This window comes from Xiphophorus hellerii, chromosome 4 (assembly GCF_003331165.1).
Source record: "Xiphophorus hellerii strain 12219 chromosome 4, Xiphophorus_hellerii-4.1, whole genome shotgun sequence".
Taxonomy (NCBI): Eukaryota; Metazoa; Chordata; class Actinopteri; order Cyprinodontiformes; family Poeciliidae; genus Xiphophorus; species Xiphophorus hellerii.
This window is the reverse complement of record NC_045675.1, coordinates 19,827,849-19,845,147: the sequence shown is the minus strand read 5'-3', so window position 1 is coordinate 19,845,147 and position 17,299 is coordinate 19,827,849. Positions and strand designations below refer to the sequence as shown.

Genomic DNA, 17,299 nt, shown 5'->3' with positions numbered 1-17,299 from the left:
CTGTTGATTTTACATCAACAGAAATAAATAAGTCGTAGTCCAGTTTTCTTCACCAACTGAATTGGATTGCACCTGCCTGTGTTCATTGATTAAGCTTTCATCTAAGTGTGTGAACTTCGGGTTCACACATTTAGATGTGTGACATTGGCTGACATTTGAATCTTTTTTTTTCTTTTTCCTTTCAGGATGCTGCAAAATAATCAACTTAAATCTGTCCCCAATGCAGCGTTGAAAAACCTTCACTCGCTCCAGTCTCTGTAAGTCTTCAGTATGAACACACACATATATGCACATATGTGTTTTCATAATTATTTATGGGTGTTTTCTTTTGCAAAACCTTTATATTTGGGTGGAGCTTCCTGTCCAGCAGTAATACCACAAGTATACACAATACCACAAGTACCCAAGGCTATTCCAAAAGCAGAACTAAGATTTTATATGCATCTTCATCATATGTGTTTATGTATCTCTGCTGTCACAGTAAAAAAAATAAAATAAATTGGTACATGTTATGTGAAAAGTTAAAGTCAAGTACAGAGCGCTCTAATCAGAGTGCATGTGCAGTTCACACCATTGAAATGAGCACTGCAGCAACAGATAAATCTCTTTAATTCCCCCAGCACTTCAGCTTTGCTTTCTATTCAGTGTTGATTATACAAATCTAATTCAAAACTCCGTCTGATTATCTGCTAACAGTCAAGATAACATGTTACAGACGTGTGTCATCGCAATAATAAACATTTTACCTCCCAAATTCCAAAATGTTTGCACTGACCTTGTTAGGGTTTTATTGCTAGTATTCATTCCAACACTCTGACTTGTTATCTGCCTGAATGACTATTCTGTTCTGTAGTCTGCATTTATTTCACATACTAAACAAATAATCACCAAGTCTTGGGGATTATTGTAAGAGGTGTTTTTTTTTTTACTTGAAATATCCAATTGAGGGGCAAATATCGTAATTTGAGACTGTCTTGCTGGAGTTAGTCATGTTGAATTTTGGTTTTACATTCTTGTATATAACTACTGCATCACAAAATGCCCTCATTTGTTATGAGAAGGCTTGATTATATGTGACAACTTTCCTCTTCTTAACAATAACCTTTGTGTACTCAGACATTATTTTTGCTCATTTTCAGTTTGTCCTGTTTTTCTTTTTTAGAAGATTGTGTATTTCATCTTGTTTCTGCGTGTAAAATGTTATCGTTCAAAGCTTCCTCCCCCACTTGCCTTCATATTTGATACAGTTTGAAGGTCTTAGCTTTGTATCTGTTGCCTCCCTCCACAATGTGCCTTTGAGCTTGACAGGGACTTGGAGTAATGAGTTCAGCTGTCGAAATGTGCTGAAAATTCAGTTTTCACCCATCACTCTTGTTTTTTCCTCCCCCTGCACTTTACATCTCCTGTATTCTAAATTGCCTTTTCGTGTCTATAACAGATATCTTTTTTTCATTCATAGTTTTAAGTTCGGTTGCTAAAGAAATATACTATGCTAAAGAAAAGACTTGGTTAGTAATAAGCCTTAGATAGCTAAATGTCAATCAAGATTGTTTTCCTTCCAGCGCAGATACTTGAGGAATTTTGAAGGAGGGTGAGACTCGCATTCAGGGAAGATTCTAGGACAAAACTGCTTGGTTCAAGTGAAACGAACGCTCATAGAGGTTAAACAAAGACAACTTTATTTTTTTTTAATCATCTCAAGGGAAATGTTTGTCCATCTGAAATCTCTGTCAAATGTAAGGATTCCACATCTCCTATCTCTTATTTAAGTTTAATTTACATTTTGTGTTATTTTATGTTGAGATTCTGCAGTGGACATAATTTTGTTTTGATTATTAGAAGAAAGAAGTGGACAGGTCTGCCTATAACTTAGATTGCATCATGACTTTTACTCTCCTTACATTTGACAGTGCTTGCTCATAAGCAGTTGGAGGTACAGATGAATGCTTTCTAATGTTTTACTGCTGTGGCTATTTTGTAATCCATTAACTGCAATCACAGCACACTGGCAGTGTCCAAGTGTTGTTTGGTATCAGTCATATTTTTCCTGACAGTGGCGCTAAGATGTTTGTTTAAAGCAGCAGCTTCAACAGAATACTTACAACCATACAAACCACATCTAAAAAATAATTAAATACTTTCAAAGACATTTAAATGACACGTATATTAAACCTGCATTTACCCCTGTAATAATTAGTCAGCGCTGTGATTGTGGTCATTCTGATTAAAACGTTTAAACGTCAGCATCATAAGTTTTATGGAATCGTATTATGTTTATTTTAATTCAGCAAATTATATTTAGAAACATCAAGGTTGTTGTATTCTAAGCTTCTGTTCTCAAAGAAAATTGACAACATGTGTGTCAGTGAGTCTGAGCACTTCAGAAATTGTAAAATGAAACCCTTCAATAAAAAATCGATACATTTATTTCATTATGTGGGAACTAAAGACATTGAAAACATTAATATCTGTATAGTTTCATATACATGGGATTGATCCACTAATTTTTTTTCTGGATTTGTAGCCGCCTGGATGCCAACCACATTACAACCGTTCCTGACGACAGCTTCGAAGGTCTCCAACAGTTGCGCCACCTGTGGCTGGATGACAATCACCTGACAGAAGTCCCCGTCAGTTCCTTGAGACACCAGTCAAATCTTCAAGCTCTGACTCTGGCACTCAACCGGATCTTGTATATACCAGACAACGCCTTTGGAAATCTGACTAGTCTAGTTGTGCTGTAAGTCTTATTAAGCTTCTGGTCTGATTGTGGTTTAGGATATGGTTTTACACTGCGGCGTTGAATGTTTACAATGTGATTCACTCGTTTCTTTGGAGAGTTTACCATAGCGAAGGGTGTGTACAGAGCAGAGTAACCATCAGATCATGAAGTGCAATTTGCTATTTACATTGGTGTCTTCAGCATAAGCTGTTAAATTTGTTCATTAGATCAAGTACACTTTGGCTTTGTTTATCATTGGTTAATCTGCAGTATAAATACAGGTCAGTGTTCATAAAATGATGGATCATTTTATGAACACTGATGAACACTGATAAAATGATCCATCATTCATAAAATGATGGATCATTTTATGAACCTCGGTTAATAATAATTCTACTTACTTATACCCCTGGCAGAGGTAGATTTGGCTTTTTGTTAAACTAAGATGTTTATTTCTGATTGCAAATGAGACAGACATATCAGGCTCTAGAAAAAAAAATTTTGAGCCCACTTGACTGAACCCCATTGAAAACTTCATGGTTATTCCACCAAATATTGATTTCTGAACTCTTCCTGAGTTAAACATCAGTATTGTTTTTTTTCTAAAAGAATATGAACTTGTTTTCTTTGCATTATTTGAGGTCTGAAAACACTGCATCGTTTTCATTATTTTGACCATTTCTCATTTGCAAATAAATACAAAATTTTTGCTTTGACTTTTGGAGACATGTCAGTAATTCATAGAATAAAAGAACAATGTTCATTTTACTCAAACATATACCTATAAAAAGTAAAATCAGGGAAACTGATCATTTTAAGTGGTCTCTTAATTTTTTCCAGAGGTATATATAATATTAAAGTCGCATGTCAAAAATGATTTGTTCCCTTATTAATAATAGCCAGTGGAAATGTGTTCTTGGCATTACAGCAATCAAAATCAGCTGACCAGCTTTTTGCTTTTTCTTTTTCCCAATTTATCTTTGATGATGAACTCCAAGTCTTTGGGGCCTTTTGACATCTCCTATAGATTCCCTATCAGAGAATGGGCCATTCCAAACTATTAACATTACTCTGAGAGGTGGCACAAATATAATAGCAGAATTATCATCAGCTCAAAACAGAGGGACCAGACTGGACGGACAGTTTTTAAGTGAGACTGCAGGATCTCATTTGAAGAAGTTTGGCAGTTAAAACACCTACATTCTCCACTTATGTGACACATGTAACCTGGGAGGTTGACGGATCCATGTCAGAGCATCTATAATGATTTGAGAAAATGAGAAAAACGGCACCGTCCACATTAGATTCTGTGTGATTTCACCAAAGTTGTTATTGCTGTTCCACATTTGGACAAACACAAACATCCAAGCACCCATGCACACTGAGTGGTACTGGTGAAGGTTTGTATAAACATACCAGAATAAACAGGAAGAAATGACCTGAATTTATTAGTGAGTTCAGCTCTGCTGTGGAGTACGAATACAGTACAGATGCTTCATTTACTGACCCTGCTCCGCATAAAAATTATTTGTGCTAAATGTTCAGTTTATTAAGTCTTGTTGAATATCTCAGAGATGCAACTTATTTTGCTTTTCTAGGCATCTTCATAACAACCGAATTACGGAGATAGGAGCCAACTGTTTCGTTGGATTGGTGAACCTGGAGACACTGTAAGTCCACAGTTACTTTGTATTTTGTTTATGTGTGTGTGCAGATGTATACTTGCATGCCTGCATGTGTTTATGTATCAGTTTGAGTCAGTTTGGGTTTTTGGACGCTTGTTTGTATGTGCCAACAGCTCCCCCACCCATCTCTGCTACAGTCCTCAGACATCATTGTGTCCACTTCCTCCTTTAATTGCTCTAGGATAAATAGAGCAAAGTACATGATGCTTATCAAAATTTCCCTCCCAACTGTTCACTTCCTACTGGCTCACAGCCTTACCTAGTGACAAAGACATTAATCTTCTCTGAATGGTCAGCTGATAAATATGAAATTGAACTGTTGTTGCTCATTTCTTGAACATTGGAGATTTAAAGGCAATTTTCCTTTTTAAGAAATCGTCTAACATCCTAATAAAATAAAATGTCTGTGATATGTTTTGTACATGGTGATCCTTTCACACTTTCACCAATTGTTTCATTATATTGGAAAAAATGTGTTATATTACCATCAGGCTGTGTATAAAATATAATGTATCGAATAAAATTAATTCCACCACGTAGACATTTTGTAGCTTTGTAAGATGATTCATACGTGACATTTTGGAGGCTGCCATTGGAAACATTTGAGACTTTTTTAAAACACTTTGACAGCAGATTTTTGAAAGCACATTTCTATTTGTATTTATTTTCATAATCCAATAAAAAGCTTAACAAGACACATTTTGGAATCAGTTTATGTATAAATGTATTATTGAACAAAGGGGATGTGTTCATGAAAGCTATAGTTATGATCCCTGTTATGATAATTAAAGAAATCCATCTGAAACTGTTGAAATCTAATAGGTTCTTCCTTCCCCCACATTTCACTTAAGTTTGATTAAAATTGCCTTAAAGGCAATCCATAATTTTTACATAGACACGAGCCAATTGCAGCAATCTAACACTGTGACTCAAATCTCTCTGTCTCTCTCTCTGTTTAGAGATCTTAATTTTAACAACTTGAAGGAGTTTCCTAAAGCAATAGAGGCTTTGCCCAAACTGAAAGAACTGTAAGTATATACCAATTTAAGATAAAGGCTATTAAAGCTGTAACTAGTGCTTTTTGCTGTGTCGTATGTCTTAAAAAATACAACTATTTGAGTATTTGAGCTATAAATTTGAGAAGATGAACAAAAAAAAACCAAAATGAAAGAAATCTGCAAGTGAACAAGTAATTCATTTATTATGTGACTATATCGAACAACATTTTGCTTCTTAATTTCATATAAAAAAAGACAAATTTCAACTTCCAGGCTGTTAGTTTGAAGGCTTTACTTTAAGCTTCTTTACCTAACAGTTGAAAAATCACTTATTTATTTATTTTCATTTTTAAAATAATATTTTCTGGCTTCTTCTGTTCTGCTTCTTCTTAATTTGATGGAACTAACTATGCTCACTGCTTTATCATATTAATTTTGTCCTTTTCCGTTATATTGTCTTTGTCACGTTAACCTGACAGTGGTGATAAGCATCTAATTGCTGTCCCTTGACTTTTGTTCTGCAGTGGGTTTCACAGCAATGATATTGCTGCCATTCCAGAAAGGGCCTTTCATAACAACCCCATGCTGCGAACCATGTAAGGTCAAACTCACAGAAAGGAATAGTCTACATGTGGTTTTATCTTTAAAGGAGACAAGTTTAAGGCACAGAACAAATGTCCAGAAGATGGTGCCATACTCATTGTGCTCTCCTCTCTTATTTTGATCTCGTTTCAGACACTTTTATGACAACCCTCTGTCATTTGTGGGAGCTTCAGCTTTCCAAAATCTCTCAGACCTGCGCTCTCTGTAAGTTTGACTATGAACCACGAGTTACTATCTGTGTGACCTCTTCAAGTCAGCTGTTGTCAAAACAGGTCCTAAGCTAATTATATTTGGTTTATAGCATCTATCTGTCATCCCCATCAACACATGCCACAGTTTTTACAAGAAACATTCCAGTATTAATTCTAAGCATTTTGCAGAATGTTGCGTGGTGCCAGTTTGATGAAGGACTTCCCCATCCTCACATGGACTAACAATCTGGATAGTCTGTGAGTAATATAACATTTTATTCTTTGGTGCTTATTTGTGTTTCAGATGCAAGTAAATAGTGTGATTTTTGTTTGTTTATTTCTTTCTTTTTATCTTTAGGACCCTCTCAGGTACCAAGATATCATCCATACCTGCTGATCTGTGTGAAGATCTCAAATTCCTTCAGACACTGTAAGAGACTTTTCCAGTTACAGTATTATGCGCTTCTTTAGAACTGGAAAATGTATACAATTACGGCCACCATTTCAGTATTAGTGTCTGAAATATTACAATTGCAAAAATCTGGGATATTATAACTCAGGGTGATGATGCATGAAACTTTTGCTAGTAATAAATTTGACCTTTTGGATTGTCCTCAATGCAAATGATGGTGTTTAGTATTAGTTGCTGATTCTGACAGAGTGGAGGTGACATTGTGATGATTAATTGTAATCAACATTGTCATTGTAATATCAGTAATAGTATTGCAAGTACATGTTTTGCTGATATTGTGAAGCGCTACTTTATAAATACGTCTCAGACTGACAGCAGGGGGTCCATTAATTTCTGAGTATTTCTATTGTCAGTGTAAATCATGTCATCCAGTCTGGCTTTCAGGGCTTCATCCTCTGATTTCCTTCTGTTCGCTTTAGCTTGATGCTTCAGGTTGTCTTAAATGCCGATGTTGATCTGGTCGCAGCAGCAATGCTGAATAGTAAGGTGGTCTTAATTAATCACCTTTTACTAATTAAACAATGTATTTTTTATACTCTGTATCATCACAAGTTGAATGTTGCTACTATGACATTTTGGTTTATATCTGGTCAAAAAGTATTTATGCTTATTAGAAAAGTTTGGGTTTAATTGCATACTGTGTTATTTTATACCTATCTAATGGGGTGAGAGACCAAAAAGAACATTTAAGTGACAATAAAAATTGTGACAGCATATAACCGCAGCATATTTTCTACATGACTTCTGTGAGGCCTTAAAAGTCATAGATCTTTTTTTAAGCCTTAAAGATTTGAAATACGCCCATTTTTTTCCATTCTCTCGTGGTCTTTTTTGAGAAATGCCCTTATGTTGTATTTTGTAGTTCTGGCTGAGCATTTCACGTGTAATCCTATATCTGAACTACAAACCCCATGATGCAGGGAAGCACTTGAAATGAATTTAATTCCAGACTTTCTGCCTTCCCAACAAACCTAAGGAATGATTCTGCTTCTTAAACTGACTAAACTGCTTTGAGATTGAATGTACATACAATTCAAAATTCAGCTATTATTTTTACATTATTCTGTTCCATCATTACAGGAAAGTGTCTATTTGAAGAGGTTTGGGTTGTAATGAAGAATCTTATTTGAAGCTTGTTGTCAGTAACTATCATGAAACTTTTAAACCGTTATAGAAAGTTAGGTAACATTATATTTGTTGTACTTAGGCTGTTAAGCAAGTGAATTATAAAAAAAATATGTATATTGTTACGTTTATTTCATAATTAATAGAGTAAAATTTTAATCATGTTTATCTTAAAAAGATCAAACTTAACTTACTAAAATTTGCAGACTCCTCGCTCTGAGGTATAAGCAGTTTATATAATTATTTCCCCCCAGTTGATGGTTTTCTTGTTATTGAGGTTTCTGGGTTTTTCTTTTAAACAGTGACCTGTCCTACAATGAGGTGAAGCAGTTACCGTCCTTCCAGGGCTGCAGCCGGCTGCAGGAGATGTGAGTTGAATTTATTTGTAAATATACCGTTAGTTGTTACAATAAATGATTCCTAAAGTAAATGTCAAAACTTCTTCTTGAAATCTGCAGAAGCTTCCAGCACAATCACATTCAACAAATTGACAGAGATACTTTTCAGGATCTCTCAGCGCTCCGTTTGCTGTAAGTGCTTTTAGACACGGAATAACAAAAACTAAGTTCAAGAAAACAAACATTTTACTCCATGTTTTTGTGTTTTCTTGTAATATGATAATTTATAGAGACATGAGTAGAAACGAAATTCGAGTTATCCACAAAGATGCTTTCCTCAGTCTCACTGGACTCACCAACCTGTGAGTACAACCTTCTTACAAATCTCCTGCATGGATTTGTCCATTTTGCAAATGTTTCATAAACATTAACTGGATTTATTCAAATGATTCTGCAGAGATCTGAGTATGAACTCCCTGTCTGTCATTCCGACAACTGGACTGAGCGCCGTCATTCAGCTGAAACTTTCAGGAAACCCACAGATGAAAAATGTTCTTCCTGCAAAAAACCTGCCAAAACTCAGGTGAGAATGAACTCGTGTTTCGTTTTGCGCTTAAAGCATCCAGGACAGAATTGACTGTGGAACTGTGACATTTCAGGTTAAATTTAATATAAAATTAGACCTCAGCGTATTTTGAGCTTCTCACAGAGCTCTGCTCAATTCATCATCTCAGAATAAAAAGACTATGGTATAACTTCAAATATACGAACATATGATTTGGCAGACTAAGTTCATGGGAAGATGGATGAAACTAAAGAGAAGGCAATTAGAAAACCATTTGGAGGCTACAAAAGTTTTGATACATGGGCAAAGATTTACCTTCTAGTCGTTCCTAAGACAAACAACCAGAACTACTATGGAATGACTTTGTTCAAAGCATGTTCATGTGCAACAATGGCCTAAACCTGTAATTACATTTCTTTTGATGCCCTCTGTGAGGTTGGATTAATATGATTTTCCCAAGAAAATAGTAAAATTTCAGTTTCTGAAAGCTGGTAGAGATGGACTTTGAGGTGTTACTGCTTCAAAAGGTTGTTCATTAAATGATTGAATCAGGGAAAGGACCTTTCAGATTTCCGTTTGTGTAAAAAATATTTTTTTCTCCTCATGATTATGCCCTACTTTGTGTTGGTAGAGCGCAAAAAATATGTTAATGTTTGTGCTTGTTGCATAAGAAAATGGAAAAAAGTTGAAGAGGTATTAACTGACTTCTGCAAGGTATTGTATTTGATTTCTTGAAATATACATTGTAACATAAAATGTTGAGTTACTAGTTATTGAAAAGTGATAAAACCAAAGCACAAAGGGGAAAAGGAAGAAAGAAAACTGAATAACAAATCTATAAATGGAAACATTAACATTTAATGAAAGGCAACCTTATCAGCCTGTGAAATGTGTTTTGTAATGACATGTGTGTTTTTCCAAGGTTAAGGTAGCAAGAGTGTTTTTTAGGACTTGGACAAATTGTATCACAAAAGCGCAAGCACTCCAAAGGAGTAATACAGACTGCACTGCATAAACTCACACTGAGTGCTCTGTTGTTGTTTACTTTAGCTGATACACTGGAAACAAATGAGAAATTGCATGCAAAGAGACAGCAAAGCAGAATCCAACTGTGTGTTAACATTTAATGAGGAAGTCAGGCAAACCTGTTTTCTGCATATTTGTTGCTATTTTAGGAAAACATCCAAATATTTGGATGAAAACAATCAGAAAGCCCAAATATTTGCTGAGCCACACACTTCTAATAATCTTTTTAGGAGTATTTTTTAACGATGATGTGCCCAAATCAACAACAGACTCTTAAAAACCTTATTTTAAATTATTGTTTGCAGGTCCATCTCGGTCCCTTATGCCTACCAATGCTGCGCGTTTATTGGATGCGACTCAGTGATGAGGTCTTCTGAGAAAACAGACATGAAGAAATCCACAGGTGGGAATGGACGCTCGTCTTTTTAGAAATAAATAGCTGACGTGACACCTTTGTTGTTAATTTATACATAGAGAATTAGTTGAACTAAACCACGTGAATCCATCCTCTATGAGAGACAGCACAAGTTAACAACAAAGGTTTTAAAGCTGGATTTAGAAAATAAGACTTCGCAGTATTATAAAACAATTCTCAGGCTCAGAGTCAGAAGGAAACCATCCAAACTATATTTAATGCAATATTTTATGATACACTGGACAAAATGAAGACATGAATAAACAGGTGTTAACTTGGTCATTATTAAGACACCAAAACACAGCGTTGTTTATGATAAATTTATAAATTCAACGTGAATGGATTTTAATTTATTTCTGTAATTTGTCTTAGATGGTGTAAATTTTGCATTAGAACAAATTTCAAAATAATATAAGTTAGTTTTTTGGATGATAAATTAAACATCAGATAATTAAGAGACGACTGTTTATAAATCTTAAAATAAATTATGGTAATTTAGGTTTAAGGAAAAATGTTTTAGTTATTCACCTACAGCATCAAATCAAAGTTGGAGCTGCACTAAATGTGGATTTGATTAGAAAATGTTCATTTCAAGTCATTAGAAACTTGAAACGTCACTCTGAATTGGGGCGAAAGACTTGGGATTTGACTTGCACTTAGAAAACTTGATTTGTGTTCATCTCTGCTGATTATACACATTCACATAGTCTGATCATTCTTTTTTATGTCTACTTTTGTGCCATTGTAGGTGTAGAAGATGGTGAGCAGGTCTCAATGATAATGCATTGTTCACCTTCACCAGGTAAACAGTCAAGCATCTCTAATCTTGTATCTGTGTTAATGAAACAATGCTGAAGAATTCTTAGATAGTCCTAAATTATCTTATTACATTTTCATTTCTAAACACTAAACTGTTTCTGTGTTCAGGAGCCTTCAAGCCTTGTGAGCACCTCTTAGGGAACTGGATGATTCGTCTGACAGTGTGGTTTATTTGCCTGGTGTCGTTGGTCTTCAACAGCCTGGTGCTGGTGACCACCTTCTCGCCCGCTCACCAAGCCTCTGGTTATTCCCACTACCTGACTCCGTCTTTGTCACCAGCCAGGCTGCTAATGGGTTTGCTGGCCCTGGCCAACCTGCTCACTGGCCTGTATGTCGGCATTCTGACCGTGCTCGATGCGGCAACATGGGGATCCTTCGCTGAGTTCGGCGCGTGGTGGGAGATGGGTCCCGGCTGTCAGATCACCGGAGCTCTTGCTGTGTTCTCTTCGGAGTGGTCGGTGCTGCTGCTGGCGCTGGCAGCTGTGGAGCGCAGCATGGCGGTCCGGATGATCATAGGAAAAGTGCTGATGTCGCCCACGAGGAACGGCAGCAGCCATCGCAGGTGCTTCAGAGGTTACCAATGCTTTGGCCTGGCTGCGGGGCTGCTGGGGTTGCTGGCGGCGGCCGGAGCATGTCTGCCTCTTCTGACCTTCAGGGACCAGTCGTCTTCTCCTCTCTGCCTGCCGTTCGCTGGTGGGGAGAGTCCGGCTCTCAGTGTCACTGTCACTCTGGTCCTGCTCAACGCCCTGGCTTACCTCTTCACAGCTGCAGTTTACACCCAGCTCTACTGCCACCTCGGCAGGGTGGAGCTGGCGGACCCAGAGCAGACCGGCGCCCTCCGTCATGTCGCCTGGCTCATCTTCACCAACTGCATCTTCTTCTGTCCCGTCGCAGCTTTTTCCTTCGCCCCTCTCCTGACCGGCTCTACAGCTGGTGGCCCAGAAATTGCCAAGTCCGTCACCCTCATTTTCTTCCCCCTCCCCGCGTGCCTGAACCCGGTGTTGTATGTGTTTTTCAGCCCAGCCTTCAAAGAGGACTGGTTAAGGCTGCGCGGTCACATGGGTTTGACACAAGAGGTGAAGGCCGGCACTGAAAGCGGCTGCGACGATGGCGGTGGAGGGTCTGAGCTCACAGACGAGGGATCCTTCTCCCACCTGGGCTTTGACTGTGGTGTGTACTCTCAGCTTTGTGGAGAGACTGTGTGCGAACAGTGCGAGGCAGCCCTGCGTGCCCGGACCTGCTCTTCCCCCTCAGCCTCGTCGGTCTGCAGACATTTAGTGAAGTCTCACAGCTGTCCCACCCTTCTGGCTGGAGCCGCGATATGCCCGCGCTCCGAGGGGTTCTGGGCAGACAGCGGCACGCCCTCTGCTCAGTCCGAGTACGCTGATGAGGGGGACTCTTTTGTTTCAGACAGTTCAGACCAGGTTCAAGCCTGCGGCAGAGCCTGCTTCTGCCAAAGCAGAGGACTTCCTCTTGTACACTACTCATACAACATACCTCGAGTCAAAGACTAAGGATGCCTCATTGCTCCAGTACGTCAATGTGCACAGATATGTCTGTCATGTGAATTTAGATTCTTCAAGATTATGTAATTTTTATATATAAATATGTATGTCAGATACATATATATATGTCAGAACAGAAAATGTGCCAACTACCTTTGCAATTCATCAAGCACTTATGTTTGTAATTACTGTTAGCAAAGATGCAACCAATCATTGAAAGGGAATTTCCAGCTGAAAGATCATTTCTAGATGAAATGAACTGAGTACTTCATGTTACAAACTGCTCAACTAAAGAAAATCTGACCACCGGTGCCTGCCTGCCTCTTGCGATCAACTGACATGATGATGATGATGATGATAACGACGCAAGCTAAAGGGGGTCAAAGATGTAATGATTTTTTGTGTATGTTCTGTACTGATAAGCTCTGTTAATGTATCATGCATCAAATTTTAACATGTTTCCACAGCAAGTTTATTTTTTTAATTTGATGATTTTATATATAAATGTAGCAAATGTAATAATCATTGTTAGATTTTTTTAGGGTTTTCTTGTGTGTGTATGTGTGAATGTTTAAGGTGATCCAGGGTTCCGACACATTTTCCAGGTTGAGATGAGATTGGAAAAACAAAATAAGAAAAGTAATTGTATTTTCAGACTTCTCTTTCCCATTTTCTAAAAATTTAGTTCTTTCTTATATCCTTCCCACTTTGTGTCCATCTTTTCTTCGTTGTGTCATTTCCTTCCCTACACACTTATGTCCTTCAGTCTCAGTCTTTACTTTTTGTTCCATATCTATCCTCATTTTCTTTTTTTTTCTTTCTCTTATTGTCTTATACCGCCCTTCTTTTCTTCCTTATGTTCTTCCTTTATTGTCACCTTATGACCTTCTCCTTTCCTCCTTTGTCTCTTTTCCTGCATTTCCCTTTTTTCAGTGAAATTCAATATTACATATAAAAGAACGCTGGAAAGTTGAGTCTCTTAAATGATCAGTGTGTTGGAACCCTGGTGACTTTCACCTTGTGAGAGTTGAATGATTTAGCATCGATAACTACTAGCCAATGAGCACGTGATTGTCGCACACCGGCGCAGGAATGGTAGAGGTCAGTCTGTAAGAAAAAAAAAAGTTTTTTGCTTTAACCTTCTCATACTAAGAATGTGATAAAAGTAGCAGATATCACTGTTTTAACAACTGTGTGTTGTCGCTTTGACACGTGTTATTTATTGTTTAAGCAGACAGTAGTGTTTGGGTGGAGGCGGATTTGTGGTGGCCTCTGAATAATAAGTCTTTATAATCCAAGCATTCACCAAAACAGCGCCTCTCGTTTTATTCCCGTCTTTCATTAGGTCAAATTAGGAAAATCTCACCTTCTTTAAAACTTTGAACTTTTTCCCCTGGTTTTGTCATTCTGTTTTTTTTGTGTTTTTTTTTTCTATTTCCAGACTATGTAATGAAATAGTGTTGCATAGACTGTATCTTCTGTCTATTTTGAGCCTCGTTAAATAATCCTTGCCAGTTATGGTACAATTCAGTTTAATTAAGTCTCCATCCAAGTTAAACTCACGAATGAGATTAACTTTCTGTGCTGGTTAACGACTGGCAACCAGCTGAGTCAACAAGAAGGTATGGAGAACTGCTCCTACATATATCCACATTTTTTTGTGGCTTGAAATGCATACATTATGGTAAGAAATGGTAAAATATGGTATGAGATAACATATTTATTCTCCTGTCAAGTTCCATTATTGGTGATTTCTTACTGTATCCTTAATTAGTTTTTTTATGTATGTGACAAAAAGAGCATTATTGTATTACAAAGTGAATAAATGTAGATGTCTTTTCATCCTTACCTGGTTGAGGCTGGGCGTGACAGAGTCTGACGGATGTTTAGTGTGCTCAAGCATGACTGCACGCATTGAGGTGGTTACACCCTCGGAGCATGTATCCACAAGCGCACGCCATGTGAGTGCTCAGGAATTCAGGCAATGTAGGGAACTGCTCTCCTCCAGCACCGAGACGTTCTCACGTCTTCTTTAGGCTCCAGTCTGCGTTGAATTTGATTATTATAGACACATCAACCAAAATGTCTGGTTTGGTTTTGCCATCTGATCTCCTGAAAATGTACGAATCTTTCAGTGGTTTATTTTTTTTATATATATTTTTAATGTAAATTATTTGAAAAGGAAACTCAAGAATGGGATGCTTGCTAAGGAAGCTACCTCCTCGGTTGTTGAGGCTGCCAGCAGTGCTTTGTAAAAGAGAGTGTTTTTATTTTTCACTGTTTGCATCCTCAGCTTTATGATGTTAACCTTGGCTGTGCATCATTTTAGTAATGTACAAGTTGTGGGAGGAATCTATGTACTGTATACTGTGATTTTTTTTTTCCTGTTTCTTAACCAAATTTTAAATATGACCTTTTTTTTTCTCTCATAGATACAAAATTACAGAATATATATTAGCTGAAATATTTTACATTATTTCTGTTCAATTTGAATCTTACTTGTAGTTTTGTGTCAAATCTCCCTGTGTTTTTTCTTTTCAAATAGGTAAATGAATTCTTTAAATTGTGAATGAATAAAATTGAAAAAAAAAAACAAAAAAAAAACAAAACATGGATCTTATTTTATGCTCATTCAGTTTTAAATATTTAAATATGAAATATACTCATTCATTTTTTCATTACACTGTTGTGTGGAATTGAACTGTTAGTTATAGCACATGGCCAAGCCAATATATCTTTTCCTTGCATTCCTAGGAGTAAGTTTTACTTTAGAAATTCGGTTTCTAAAGTAAAACAAAAAAAAAACAAAACATACTTTTTGGCCAAATTCAACTTCTCAAACTGCAGACTCTTAACTTTAGTTTTGCTACATAAAAAAAGTAATGCAAGGAAACAAGAGATTAAAAAAAAATGAAATAAGAAAAATGTTAAGCTCTTTTTAAAAAATCACAAATTTTTCTCAATTTCTGTATTGTCAGCAGTACTGAGATCAGCCAGTTGGGAGAATCACACCTGTTATCCTTTGACACTGGGAAAAAGCTTTTTGTTTCCACAAATATATATCAGCATCTTTACTGACTTGCTCTGTTTTCATGGTCAATCAAAAGATAACTGAGTAAAGTAGGTAAATATCTCTAAATGAATCATACCAGGTGTTTGTTTTCCTGAGATTGAATCCCAGTTCTCACCATCAGCACAAGAAGGGTGGCTACAGGGGCTGCAGTTCCCCCTTGTGGTGGCTGAAAGAGGAATCCATTTTGATCAACAGAGGAGTAGAAAAGATAACATTTTTATGCTAACTTTTTGGCTTTGATTTAAAAAATAAAAACATAATCTAATTTAGATCTCAACGGTTGCATCTTAGACATTTCAGTGACGGCAAAAACAACACAACCAGGTAGCAATATAGACTTGTACACTGTAAAAAAGAGATTATAATAAAACATGTTTGCTGTAGCATTGTTAGAGAGCTAAATATCCACTTGTTTCAGCTTGCATACAAGCTAGTGTTGGTACTGCAGCACAGCCAGCAAATACAGGAAACTACAACAGTAACAGTTAATGATACTTAACAAGAAAGGAAAGAGTCACATGATTGTTTATCGATTAAAAAAAAATACTTTTTACCTTCTGGCAACTTTTGAGGCAAAACAGTATTGAAGTGAGCATGTTTAGTTGTTTTTAATATTGACAATATTAAATATTACTTTGTTTTCCAGACTATGGAGCGCATCTTACTATAAGCTGCATCTACAAAGTTTTTTTTTTTTAAAAACTGGAAACGTACATATTAAAGCCGCACCCGGCTATAAGCCGCATGGTTCAAAGCGTGGGGAAAAAAGTAGCGGCTTATAGTCGGAAAAATACTGTAAATTATTTAATATTAAATATGAATATTGCTTTAGTGTTTTACTCTCCTGAAAAATATGGCTTCTGTGTTCTGTAGGTCTATATATCAAATGTGTTGGTTTATTGTTATTTTTTTAGGTAGATTTCTATTTTGGAAAAAAATAAATAAAAAATTGCATGTAGAGAAATAAAAAGTAAATATGTATGCAAAAGAATTCAGGCTTGGAATAAATAAATGCTTTGGCTGCAGAGACCTAGCAGTGAACTGAAACATTTTTTACAGTATTTGAACTGTAAAAAAATCATGTTTTTTAGAACATGATTCTAAAAAATCCTGTTCGGTCACATTGAAACTTTTGGATTACCAGCTTTATGTCTTACATCTGTAAGCATCTGGAAAAAGCATTGTAATGAGAACATTCCTACTTGCATGGTGTCACATTACTGCTGTTTCTGGCTATGGTTCAAAGCATTTGCGTGGTTTCGTCCAGCGTGGTCATGCTATCCTACCATTGCTGCCATCTTGATCTGTCTTAATGATTAGTAGAAAAATAATCTTCGGTACTAATTTGATAAATCAAACTTTTCTCAGTACCTTGCTGTCCTTTGCACATATAATTTGTAAGACCTGGTTAAGTGTCGAAACACCTGACAGACACAGAGGCACTGTTGGCCCTTTATGTGGCCAGAGAGACGTGTGGAAAGTTCAGTGGATCTTTTGCAGCTGTACATCAAGGCAGGAAATATTTACATTCACAGCATCAGAGGAATAACTTGCCCCAGCTTGTAAAAGCCGAAAGACAGCATGTGTTTCATTTTGCTGACAAATGTTTTCATTGGGAGACGTCCCAGATCATTCTTTCCATCACACACATCCTGCTGTGCACCGTAAGGAGAACACCTCACACGTTCACTGATGATTTGCAAGTGCCCAAAATTCCTTTATGCAAGGTGAATCGTTCAATCACAACTAAGTAAAACAGCAG

General features: G+C 36.9%; 1 protein-coding gene across 1 annotated transcript in view; it reads left to right on the top strand.

Annotated features, from left to right (window-relative positions):
• The window catches only part of lgr4 (leucine-rich repeat containing G protein-coupled receptor 4), a 29,668-nt gene extending 15,356 nt beyond the window's left edge, over window positions 1-14,312 (top strand). The window contains exons 4-18 of the mRNA XM_032560151.1: window positions 186-257; window positions 2,525-2,740; window positions 4,321-4,392; window positions 5,367-5,435; window positions 5,930-6,001; window positions 6,141-6,212; window positions 6,389-6,457; window positions 6,558-6,629; window positions 8,099-8,164; window positions 8,255-8,326; window positions 8,425-8,496; window positions 8,592-8,717; window positions 10,031-10,128; window positions 10,889-10,942; window positions 11,068-14,312. Of these exons, the coding sequence (XP_032416042.1) occupies window positions 186-257; window positions 2,525-2,740; window positions 4,321-4,392; window positions 5,367-5,435; window positions 5,930-6,001; window positions 6,141-6,212; window positions 6,389-6,457; window positions 6,558-6,629; window positions 8,099-8,164; window positions 8,255-8,326; window positions 8,425-8,496; window positions 8,592-8,717; window positions 10,031-10,128; window positions 10,889-10,942; window positions 11,068-12,473 (2,608 nt within the window). The 3' untranslated portion in view covers window positions 12,474-14,312. The remainder of the gene's footprint in view (window positions 1-185; window positions 258-2,524; window positions 2,741-4,320; window positions 4,393-5,366; window positions 5,436-5,929; window positions 6,002-6,140; window positions 6,213-6,388; window positions 6,458-6,557; window positions 6,630-8,098; window positions 8,165-8,254; window positions 8,327-8,424; window positions 8,497-8,591; window positions 8,718-10,030; window positions 10,129-10,888; window positions 10,943-11,067) is intronic.
• The last annotated feature ends 2,987 nt before the right edge of the window (window positions 14,313-17,299 follow it).